Here is a 12,284-nt window from a genome sequence, read left to right as displayed (position 1 = left end):
GTCGGCAAATTCTCCCGCGCTCTCTATTATATAAGTACCCGGTCCTAGTATAGAACTGTTAGTTTGTGGTCATGGTGATGGTGATGGTTTGAACTAGTGCTGCAAACTTGTTAATATTTTGGCCAGGATCGGCACCCTGGTGTGAAGCAGGAGGCATGGGATGCCCCTACTGTCTTTAACGATGGCCCTACTATATTAATTAGCCTCTTAATCTGCTTTTATTTTCATGTGCATTGCTTGTTTTCATTGTTGCCTCCTGTTTGTGCTGCTAATGTGGTGGTAAGGCCACCACATTTGAATGGGGTGAGCAGAACACAAACGTGTATGCAGCCAAATAGCTGTGGTTTGCATCTGCTCAGCCCTTAAGCACATATGCAGACAGCCAAACACCCAGCCCTGAAGTGCTCATTGATGCAATGCAGACAACCAAACAACATGCAGATGCTGATTTGTTGCCTGTTTTTGCTCAACCGGGTTGGGTTGAGATGTGTTTGAAATGCAGGTATTGTTTGAGAAGGCAGCCAAACATGCTCTTAATCATATGAGTTACTTTGTATTTTCTTGAATCTTAGGTCCAAACCAGTGTATCGGTAATTGTTATGAATATGAATAAAATTACCAGTGTTTAAAAAAAAAAGAACACGCTGCCCTCTTTTTTTTGAGGGGTAAAGCATTTATTCCAAGCTAAGAAAGCAAAACAAGTTCACAGTATCCGCAGTCTCATCTGCCTTAACAGCAGGCAACAAACCAAAGGAAACAACCGGAACGAAACTGAAAAAGTCTAAAAACTGCACTACTTGCAGGCTGTTAAAGAACACCTGGAATCTCCTCAGCGACAACCTGCAGGATACACTCAGGTGGTCCATCAAGCCACACTTTATTCATCTCCATGCTAACCCCCTCCTTAGCTAGCAAATGTGGCGCGCCATTTGCCGTTCTTCTCACCCAGCTCACCTTGTACTCTTGTCTAGTTCTGAGCATCTCTTTCACTTCATCGACGATTGGACCCATCGCCGAGAGATCCTTGCTGCTGTTGTTGAGCATGGCCACCACCTCTTTGCTATCGAGTTCCAAGTGAACTTTCTGAAATCCTTGCTGAATCGCAAGTTGCATCGCCTGCCGGCTCGCCATTAGCTCCAGTAACTGGGGATCGGAGGTGCTTGGGAGGAACGCACGCGCCCCTCCTCTGAACGCGCCACAATGATCTCGTAGGACCACTCCTCCTCCTCCTCTTGTTCGCAGCTTCGTCGACGCGCCGTCCGCATTTGCCTTTACCCACCCCATCTCAGGTGGTTTCCACGTCTCCATAATTTTTTCAGATAGCACTCTGGGTCCTTTAGGATGCACTTCTCTCCATTCATTCATATGGTCACACACCCTCCTAGCGACCGTTCTTGCATCAGCAATCCGGTGGCCGTCCCTCGCCTCATTCCTCGCTAACCACATCCCGTAAAGAGCTTGGATCATCGTCTCCCGTTCCACCTCAGTTGCATCAGCTAACCAATCCTACATCCATGACGAGATAGAGCTAAAAGATCCATCCAACTCCGGCGGTGTTACAACAGGGGCCTCCAGCTCTTCTCTCAGGGCTCTCCAGAATAGCTGGGAATGCGGGCAAGCCCAAAAACGATGATAAATGGACTCTTCCCTACTGCATGCAACACAGAAGACTCCTCCCTTGATCCGTCGTCCGTACTCCAACAGCCAAGCCGTTATGCAGCAACCGCCAGGTATGGATCTTCGCCTTGTTCGGTACGTCTGTACTCCATAGCGCCAACCACATCTTATGCTTCCTGAGCGAGGATGAGGTACCCGGCCGTCCGGTCCTCGCTCCTTTGCTGCTCATTTTCAAGTGATATGCAGATTTTACAGTAAATTGGCCATTCTTTGTAAAGTTCCATGCAAGATAATCCCTTACACCCGGTCCACCAACCACAATCTGTTTGATATCTTGTGCATCATCAGGAGAGAACATTCCATCAATTTTTGCATCATCCCATGTATCTCCCTGAACATTGAGCAGGTCGGCCACCTTGGTAACACCATGCATATACACCTGACCCAACGGCTTGAGGCTTCCCTGTCTTGGAATCCAATTATCATGATGCACATTGATAGAGGTGCCATCACCAATCCTCCACACCAAACCATCTTGTAACAGGTCTCTTCCATGCAAAATGCTCCGGAAAGTGAACGAGGCTCCACTTGGGCACGTAGCTGTCATAATTGATCCCTCCTTGAAGTACCGTGCCTTAAGCACTCGAGCACAAAGGGATTCAGGGTTTTGCAGAATCCTCCAAGCTTGCTTAGCAAGCAACGCTTGGTTGAAAGCCTCCGGGTCCCTGAATCCCATGCCTCCCTCTCTCTTCGAAGAGCACATCTTATCCCAAGAAATCCAGTGTACCTTCCTTTCACCATTTGCTGCACCCCACCAGAATTTCGAGGAGATCGATTTCAGGTTCTGGCACGTCTTCTTTGTGAGTTGAAAACAGCTCATGGTGTAAGTAGGAGTAGACTGAAGCCCTGACTTAATAAGAATCTCTCTAGCTGCCTTTGACAACCCTTGTCCCTTCCATCCAGAGACCTTGCCTGTCGAGCTTTCCCGTACATACTTGAACGTGCCCTCTTTCGATCTACCAACCAGTGTTGGTAAACCAAGGTACCGTTCACTTAAAGCCTCCGAATTGATACCTATAGCTTGCTTGAGCATAACTTTATCCTCCGCTCTGCATCCTTTCCCAAAGAATATGGATGATTTTTGGAGGTTTACCTTCTGACCCGAGGCCACCTCGTAGTCGGCCAGTATGTTCTTTAACATTTGCATTGTTTCCTGGGATCCCTCCAAAAATACAATACTATCATCAGCAAAAAGAAGGTGTGTGACATGGGGGCCAGTGCTCCCGAATGACACCCCTTTAATTGAGTTCTCCCTTTGGGCATGCTTTAGCAAAGCTGAAAAACCTTCCACGCAGAATAGAAATAGGTATGGGGAAAGCGGGTCTCCTTGTCGGAGTCCCCTAGATGGCACAAAGCTGCGCGAGAGTCCCCCATTTAGTTTGACAAAAAAATGTGCAGAAGTGATACATCTCATGACCATCGCAATCGAGCCCTCGGCAAACCCAAGTTTTCTCAACATTTGTTCAAGAAAAATCCATTCCACCCTGTCATACGCCTTCATCATGTCCAGCTTGACCGCACAGAGAGGGTTCTTGTGCTTTCTTGTCCTAATCGCATGCACACATTCATACGCGACGAGAACATTATCCGTGATTAGCCTTCCGGGACAAAAGCACTCTGCTCCTCAGATATCAGCAGTGGCAAGATCACCTTGAGTCTATTGGCGAGGACTTTTGTAGCGATCTTGTATAGAACATTACATAGGCTGATGAGTCGGAATTGTGATAATAACTCCGGCGAAGTAACCTTCGGAATCATGACTATAACAGTGTCGTTAAAAGAATTTGGAGCAGCGACCCCTGCAAGAAAATCTCGAACCGCCGTACACACATCTCCACGTACCATCGGTCAGTGCCTTTGGTAAAATAGCGCCGGAAATCCGTCAGGCCCGGGCGCCTTCGTAGGCCCCATTTGGAAAAGAGCAGTCTCTATTTCCAAGTCTGAAATAGCAGCCGTAAGTTTGTCATTCATATTTTCAGAAATCACACTTTCAAAGTGTTGAAGCAAGCGGTCAGCATGCATAGACCTTTCTGAAGTAAACAGATTCTGATAATAGGCTGCAGCCATCTCCCTCATTTCCTCATCAATCTTACAGCGCCTACCATCATCTCGTCTCAAGGCCCATACTGTATTTTTTTCTTTTCCGGTGGGACGCTCGATTCTGAAAGTATTGGGCGAACACGCTGCCCTCAAAAGGAAAAAGCTCGGTTACAGAAATATCAAACGCGGCGGTCGGAATAAGAAGCGGCGGCGGAAGGCGAGCGAGGAACCCTAACCTAAACACCTGGCGGAGGGTACGTATGCTCAACAAATTCTTCAAAATCTTCACTTTTCCTAGTGGAGGCGGAGTCGGAAGTCCGATGCCAGCCACGCGGTGGGGCTTCGTGGTCTTGACGGAGACGGACCCGGAACTCAGTCGCCGCATATATAAATGCAAGAGAAGTCTTTCCTCCCAAATCCCAATCCACTGATAAAATTACGAGCACAGACGCAAACTCAGGCGATTCGAGGCGAGGATACGAAGAGAGCTTGAGATCGGCGATTCGGCAGGCGGCGAGGAGGTTGGCTGGCTTTGTTCTCCAGCGAACGAAAACGGAGGTGCCAAGGAGGCTCATCCACGGCGGTCCGCCGGCAGCAGCCCCCTCTTCCCTCCGGCATACTTCCTCTGGTGTTGAGGTACCGAAAATCACGACTTCTATCGATTATTTCATCGACTGCTGATTGATTCGCTACTGTGCTCTGCGCATAACATGATTAGGGATCTAGCAATTCCACGCCTCGCAATACCATAGGTCTCGTAATAATCAAATCCTTTTCCAAACGGCAGGATGGGGATTGCTTACCCCCTAGGATTATCAACACTAGCTAGTTCCAAATTATTTTGTAAATCTTGGTTTTGCCATCAGTAAGCATGATTCGAGAATGAAATATCTTTTGCAAAGGAAATATGACACTGTTTAGTTTTAGGCATGCCTACAATAACATTCTAGATCAACTATAGCTATGTAGGCTTGCATCAATGAATATGTTGAATATGTTGTTAGTTATTGTATCTAACTTCTACGTAATTTGTAAAGGAAATAGCAGTGCATCAAGATGGGAAGGCTTCTGCTTTGAGGGAAATCAAGAAGAAGAGAGAAGAGTTGTTTGATCTGATTGCTGACACAGAAAGGCGATACGACACCCGGCTTACCAAGGAAGGCTGTCAAAACACACGCATGCTCCAGCAGCTTGCGGTGCAAATCGAGCCTAGACCCAATGACCCCTTGTGGTATCTACTCAGAACATATGCCGTCCTTTTCATGTTCTTTTTTCCTTGAAATAATTTGTTAACAAATTTTATTACATCTCTGAACTTGCAGGCGGTCGAAGCGGTTTTCGAAGAGACTCAATGATTTTCTGGGGTTAGCCGGGGCTGTTATGTCATCCTATATGCTTACGCGTAAGTGGCTTCACTTGGACCAAGAGGCAGATTCAAAAGAGCAGAAGATCTAACTAGCAACAATGGCTTCAGTTGGAGAATGAGGCAGAAGATCTAACTAGCTATCTGGAAGTCGAAGTGTAATTTCACTAGTATAGAAATGCTCGAGGATGAAGTTATTAGTGCTCTTTTTTGGGCATTCTTCAGCTTTTGTACCAGCAACTGTGAAAATTAGTTATGCATTTTTATATGGTTTTGGCTTCAGTTTCCTTTGACCTTATGTGCGGTGTCAATACTGTGTTCAGTGATTGTATGTGTTGCCCCCACCCCCCATTTTGTACAGTTTAGCATGATGCCAGTCACACCAGTATGTTTTAGGGGAAGCTTGTACTATTATGCCAGCTCGTGTGTTTTATACGAGGATGAAAATGCTCTCCCCCTCTCTCTTTCTCCAATGGAATCAGTCTACACTGTTACCAGGTTGCTGCGGTGCTGCTCTGCTGGTTTCGTGAGAGCATCTCCAGCCGCGCCCCCAACAAGGCCCCCCAGGCGATTTTTCGGCCGCCGGCGCCAAAAAAAAAGGCCCAGTCGCGCCCCAAGGGCCAAGTTTTCGCCGGCTCGGGCCGAAATTAGCGCCGGCGGACCCAACCCGAACCCGGCGCGCTGGGGGGCGCTCGGGGGCGCCGGGCGAATCGTTTTTGGCGCGAAAAGCCGCGGGGCCCCCTTGCCAGCAACTCGACTCTCTTCTCGCCGCTTCGTCGTCCTCATCGCCTCGTTTCCCGCGGCGAATCAATGCCAAAGCTGCGCGCCGGTCAGCCTCCATTGATGCCTCACGGGCGGCGCAGTGAAGGCCGGGCGACGCGCGTCCCCTCACCCGCCACGCATAACGCGCCGGCCACGCGTACTACGCGGCGCCTCCGCCTATATAAGCCGACCACCAGCGCGCCAGAGACACGCACAGATCCTCCACTGCCGACGCGCCCATTTCTCCCCCTTCCTCCCTCGCTTCCCAGGCGACGGCGCGGCGGCGAATGGCTTCGGGCGCCGCCAACTTCACGAGGACGAGGCTCGCCTCCTTTTCGAGGCCGAGTACTCGGTCCCGCCGGACATGCGGGTGCCCGGGGCATGGAGGATCAGCGCCGGCGGCGTGCCGGTGCCACCACCACCCACCGGGGCGGCGCGGCGTGCGGAGGTCGCACGTATCCGCGCGTCCCTGCCGCGGGCGGCGAGGGAAGTCCCGCGGTACACCCCCGACAGCCCGCTCTGGAAGCCCTACACGCAGCTCCGGCGTCCGCATCGGCGACTCCACCCCCCCCCTCCGGCCGCTTCGTCCTCGTCGAGCCCAAACCGGAGCCCGGCCTCCCCCCGGAGTACGAGGAGATAGCCCGGCGCCGCTTCTCCGACGAGGAGGCCCTACAGTGGGCGCGGGACGACTACTACTGTGACGAGATGGTCCGGCAGCGTCGGCCCCTGGAGGAGATAGAAGCCCGCAAACGTGGGCGCGAGGACGAGCACGGCGTCGTGTTCCTCGACAGCGACGACGACGAGGACGCCCCCGGACCGTCCAACCCGCCGCGCCAACCAGGGGAGGGATGCAGCAGGGACGGCGGCGGCGGAGGCGGCGGCGACGACGACGACGACGGCGACTACACGCGGTTCTACAGCCTCCTCGGCATGTAGAACTGCAAGGGCGGGCGGCGAGGAGCGGCGAGGGAGACGGCGAGGAGCGGCGATGGAGACGGCAAGATCTTGAAAAGCTAAGAGTGAGTTATGAAGATCTTCAGAAGGAGCGCGATTCATCACTTGCTCAACAAATCAGCGCTGCTCAGGAAGAATTTGTTCCTCCATGTTTGAAATGCATTGAACGTGAATCTGCTAATTCTTTACCTGAATGTTCAAATGCTTCTAAAACTACAAATTCTTCAACTGTCTCTGCTATCACTAATTCCTCATCTGAGGACATTGCTCGTATCACTGACGATGTAGGGCTGAAGAAATTGTACATGACAGGCATGTACAAAAGCCTCAAAGGGCATCAGACTCTTTGTGATGTGCTTAAAAAGCAGATCCTCAATAGGAACCCTAGGAAAGAGGGTATTGCCTTTGAGAGGAAACTCAATGCTGATGGTACATATTGGAAGCCTGAGCAGTACCCCAAAACCTCATGGGTTGCTGCAAAGGGACCTCCAGTTGATCCATCTAATTTATCTGGCTTTACATGTGAATCTTCTCATTCTTCTAATGAGTCATTTGACTCCAACTATAAACTGTTTAAAAATCAGAATGGTGAAGTATTTGCTAGATATGTTGGCACTAACTGCAGGAACGGTTCTCCTATGAAGAAAATCTAGGTTCCCAAAAGGTGCCTTGAAAGTCTTCAGGTGAATGTCCTCATGACACCACCTGTGAAGAATAGGAACCCCAGATCAAATTCTTCATATGGACCAAATTCTTCATATGGATCCGAGTCCTCATACGGACCAAATTCCTCACATGGATCAAATTCCTCAAAAGGATCAAAATCCTCATATGAACATCATCGTGCTAACAACTCTGTTTCGCAGGGAAGAGCCAAGGGCTATAAATATGAGCATTATTCTTCTAATCATTATGTTCATAAGTCCTCGAAGAATTTCTCTGCTTATTCATATGCTTACCCTAACTCCTCTTATGTGAAACGAAATGGATTGGCTTCTATGCCACCTTTCTCGTATGGAGCTCGCAGAGTGATGAACTCTTTGCCACCTCTTCTGATGTGGGTGGTGAAGAAAAAGAACTAATCTTTTATGCAGGGTCAGGTCTCCAGACGTACTTAAACGTCTGAAGAATTTGCTGGAGACCTGAAAAGTGCCTGAAAGGACGCAGGCTAATCATGAAGAAATGAACTTTCATTTCTCACGTCCTCATATTGTTTTAACGGTTGCATTGCTTGATGAAATTGGTCTGATGAATTGTGATGTCATATTCTTCACTGATGAAGTATATGAAGTTCGTAAGCTGCACTAATTCATCTGCAGGATGATCAACCCAAAGCCACTGAGTGGGTCCTTGATAGTGGATGTACAAATCACATGACTGGTGACAAGAATCTATTGATGGATGCTCCCTTATCACCATCGCATCTGAAGCATATCATCTTCGCTGACAAAGGCAAAAGTCAGGTATTGGGTCTAGGTAAGGTTGCGATCACAAAGGATCGACACATGGACAAAGTCATGCTTGTCGAGTCCTTAGGATACAACCTCATGTCTGTCTCAATGCTTTGTGATCTTGATATGGTTGTTTTCTTTGGCAAGTATCGTTGTGTTGTGGTTATGGAAGCTGACAATTCCAAAGTCTTCGAAGGCCTTAGGAGAGGAGACTTGTATATTGTTGATTTCTCTACAGGACCGCAACCAGCCGTGTGCCTACTTGCAAAAGCTTCAGAAGGCTGGCTATGGCATCGACGACTTGGTCATGCAGGCATGAGGAATTTGCACATGGTTGCGAAGAAGAAGCACATCATTGGCATTGAGAATGTCAAATTCCTCAAGGATCACTTATGCGGAGCCTGTGAAGCTGGAAAGGTTACCAAGGCTAAGCATCCAGCGAAGACTATCATGACCACTACTCGACCATTTGAATTGCTTCATATGGATCTCTTTGGTCCTAACCATTACTCAGCAGTCACAAATGACGCATCTCTCTATGGCTTTGTTATTGTTGATGATTACTCTCGTTACACATGGGTACATATTGTTACTTACAAACATGAAGTGCAGGAAGTCTTCAAACGATTTTTCTCGAGGGCTTCAACCAACTTTGGTGTGAAGATCAAGCACATCAGAAGTGACAATGGAACTGAGTTCAAGAATTCTGGTCTTGATGACTATCTTGATGAACTTGGTATTACTCATGAGTTATCTGCTCCTTACACTCCTCAGCAGAATGGCGTCGTGGAGTGCAAGAACAGAACTCTCGTTGAGATGGCACGCATTATGCTTGATGAGTACAAGACGCCTCGTCACTTCTGGATTGAGGCAATTTATATTGCGTGCCACATCATCAACAGGGTATATCTTCACAAATTCTTCAAGAAGACTGCCTATGAACTCCTCACTGACAAGAAACCCAATGTGAGTTATTTCAAAGTCTTCGGTGCTAAATGTTGGATTAGAGATCCTCATCACAATGCTAAATTTGCACCGAAAGCACATGAAGGTTTTATGCTTGGTTACGGAAAGGACTCGCACACCTACAGAGTCTTCAACAACGTTCTTCACAAGGTTGTTGAAACTGTAGATGTGCGGTTCGATGAAACTAATGGCTCGCAAAGAGAGCATCTACCCTCTGTGATAGATGAACCAGCACCTGAGGAAACTATCAAGTTCAAGGCTACTGAGGATGTCATTCCTACCGAAGAATCTGCTGAAGAATTCATTCCATAACATGAAGAACGTCGAGCTAATGCACCTGAAGAAAATGGTGCTGAAGAAAATGCTGATCAAATTCATCGACAACAACCTACTCATCCTCGTGTTGCAAAAGAAGTGCAAGTTGAAAAGATCATCGATGACATTGAAGCACCAGGTCCTCTCACACGCTCAAAAACTTCACATTTATCTAACTTTTGTGGCACCATGCCTTTGTCTCTATCACAGAGCTCACTAAGGTAGATGAAGCATTTCTGGAGCCTGAGTGGATTCAGGCCATGCAAGAAGAATTACATCAGTTCGAACTCAACAACGTCTGGGAACTGGTTAAACGTCCAGATCCTAGCAAGCACAATATCATTGGCACAAAGTGGATCTACCGCAACAAGCAAGATGAAAATGGCCTTGTGGTGAGGAATAAGGCACGGCTTGTAACTCAAGGCTACACACAGGTTGAAGGAATTGATTTCGATGAAACTTTTGCACCTGATGCCAGACTTGAAGCTATTCGCATATTACTTGCTTATGCTAACCATCATGATATCACTTTATATCAAATGGATGTGAAAAGTGCATTCCTCAATGGTAAGCTTGAGGAAGAAGTATATGTTGCTCAACCCCCAGGTTTTGAAGATCCAAAGCATCCTGACAAAGTCTTCAGACTCAATAAGGTCCTCTATGGCCTCAAGCAGGCCCCTCGGGCGTGGTATGATACTTTGAAGGAATTCCTCGTGAAGAAAGGCTTCAAACCAGGTTCACTCGACCCTACTCTTTTCACTAAATCTTATGATGGTGAATTGTTTGTGTGCTAAATATATGTTGATGATATTATCTTTGGCTGTACTGACCAACGTTATAGTGATGAATTTGCCTATATGATGAGTGAAGAATATCAAATGTCTATGATGGGAGAATTGAAATTCTTCTTAGGTCTTCAAATTCGTCAACAGCGCAATGGCATATTCATATCTCAGGAGAAATACCTCAAGGATGTACTGAGGAAATTCGGCATGCAAGATTGCAAAGGCGTCAAAATTCCGATGCCCACAAATGGCCATCTGTGCACTGATGAAAATGGTATTGACTTCGATCAAAAGGTATACCGCTCCATGATTGGTTCTTTATTGTATTTATGTGCATCTAGGCCAGATATTATGCTTAGTGTTTGCATGTGTGCCCGATTTCAAGCTACACCGAAGGAATCACACCATAAGGCTGTGAAACATATTCTTCGATATCTAGCTCACACACCAACACTTGGATTATGGTACCCCCAAGGGCTCGGCTTTTGATCTCATTGGATATTCTGACTCTGACTATGCTGGTGATCGTGTGGACCGCAAGTCAACATCTGGTACATGTCATTTCCTCGGACGATCTTTGGTCTGTTGGTCCTCGAAGAAACAGAACTGCGTATCACTGTCTACTGCTGAAGCTGAGTACATTGCTGCTGGTTCTTGCTGTGCTCAATTGCTGTGGATGAAGCAAACTCTCAAGGACTATGGCGTCAACGTGAAGAATGTACCTCTCTTCTGTGACAATGACAGTGCCATCAAGATTGCTCACAACCCAGTTCAGCACTCGAAGACAAAGCACATTCAGATTCGTCATCATTTTCTTCGCGATCATGTGTTGAAGGGCGACATTTCTATTGAGCATGTGAAGACTGAAGAACAGCTAGCCGATATCTTCACTAAGCCCTTGGATGAGAAGAGATTTAGCAAGTTGCGGTCTGAGCTAAATATCCTAGAATCTTCGAATGTTCTTTGAAAAGGACACTCATCCTAACACTTATGTAAAATTGATGACTTAGATGTGCAACACATGAAGAAACGTTTTTCTTCAATCAATGAAGAATAACACTCTAAGTGTGAAGAAATTAACGAAGAATTTGATTCTCAGAACCCTATGACAATTGTATGCGGTGTCTGAAATCATCATTCTTATACGGTGGGTCACGCCACCACCAAAAGTTGAAAATCTTCAATTTGAGTTTTTTCTCAGTGAAATTCCTCAGTTGTTCATTTTCTTCAACTTTACATTGTCTTCACTGTTTTCGTCGTTTTTCTTCATTAGCTATATATATATGAGTTTATGTCCTCTACAGCATTCACTTATGGCTAATTCTTCAAGTTGCGTTTTTCTGCTAAGTGAATGTGATCGGACCCTTCCCCCTCTATGCTATACTAAACCCAATCTATTTGCAAATTCTTCATGTGCGTTCTATTTGAAACTCATTCAAAATCTTCACTGTGTCCTTGTCAGCTGAAGAATTTGCGAACGGAACTTTTAACTTATCTTATCCAAATTTTCGGCTTTGCCGCTCAAACAGTTCCGCATCCCACGAAATACTTATCTATTCACCCACAATCTAACACGATCTCCACTTCTTAGTACGTGGGTGACACATGTCAAGCGAATGAGAAGGGTCAGGGGCACGTTCGTCCAAAATCTTCGGGCGAACAGTTTTTCACCGTGGCTATAAATACCCCCTCTCCCCTTCCTCACTTCCTTTACTCCGCTCGACCTCTCTCCAGCTCGAGCTTCTCAAACCCTAGCACCGCCGCTACTTCATCGTCGCCGGTGAGGAAGAGCTTCACTGCCTCGACCTCGTCATCGTCGTACTCGCGCCGGCCGCGGAAATCTTCACTCCGCCGCCGCCGTAGCCGTCTTCCTCCGCCGAGTTAGGGCGTGGAAGATCTGCACAGACGAACTTCACTTCTCCACCTCACAGTTCATCGTGTTCTTCGTTCAGGGTAATTAAAAGTTACTTT

The 12,284-nt window shown here is 47.3% G+C and overlaps 1 protein-coding gene across 1 annotated transcript; it reads left to right on the top strand.

Moving 5' to 3' along the window:
• Positions 1-4,037: 4,037 nt before the first annotated feature.
• On the top strand, positions 4,038-5,346 carry LOC123157557 (uncharacterized). The gene is made up of 4 exons (XM_044575843.1): positions 4,038-4,092; positions 4,178-4,353; positions 4,755-4,948; positions 5,040-5,346. Exons 1-4 carry the CDS (start codon positions 4,038-4,040, stop codon positions 5,170-5,172), a joined length of 558 nt encoding a protein of 185 aa, XP_044431778.1. The 3' UTR covers positions 5,173-5,346.
• The last annotated feature ends 6,938 nt before the right edge of the window (positions 5,347-12,284 follow it).

This window comes from Triticum aestivum, chromosome 1D (genome assembly GCF_018294505.1).
Source record: "Triticum aestivum cultivar Chinese Spring chromosome 1D, IWGSC CS RefSeq v2.1, whole genome shotgun sequence".
Taxonomy (NCBI): domain Eukaryota; kingdom Viridiplantae; phylum Streptophyta; class Magnoliopsida; order Poales; family Poaceae; genus Triticum; species Triticum aestivum.
The sequence above is the reverse complement of the archived record's forward strand: the minus strand, read 5'-3'. Positions and strand labels throughout refer to the sequence as shown.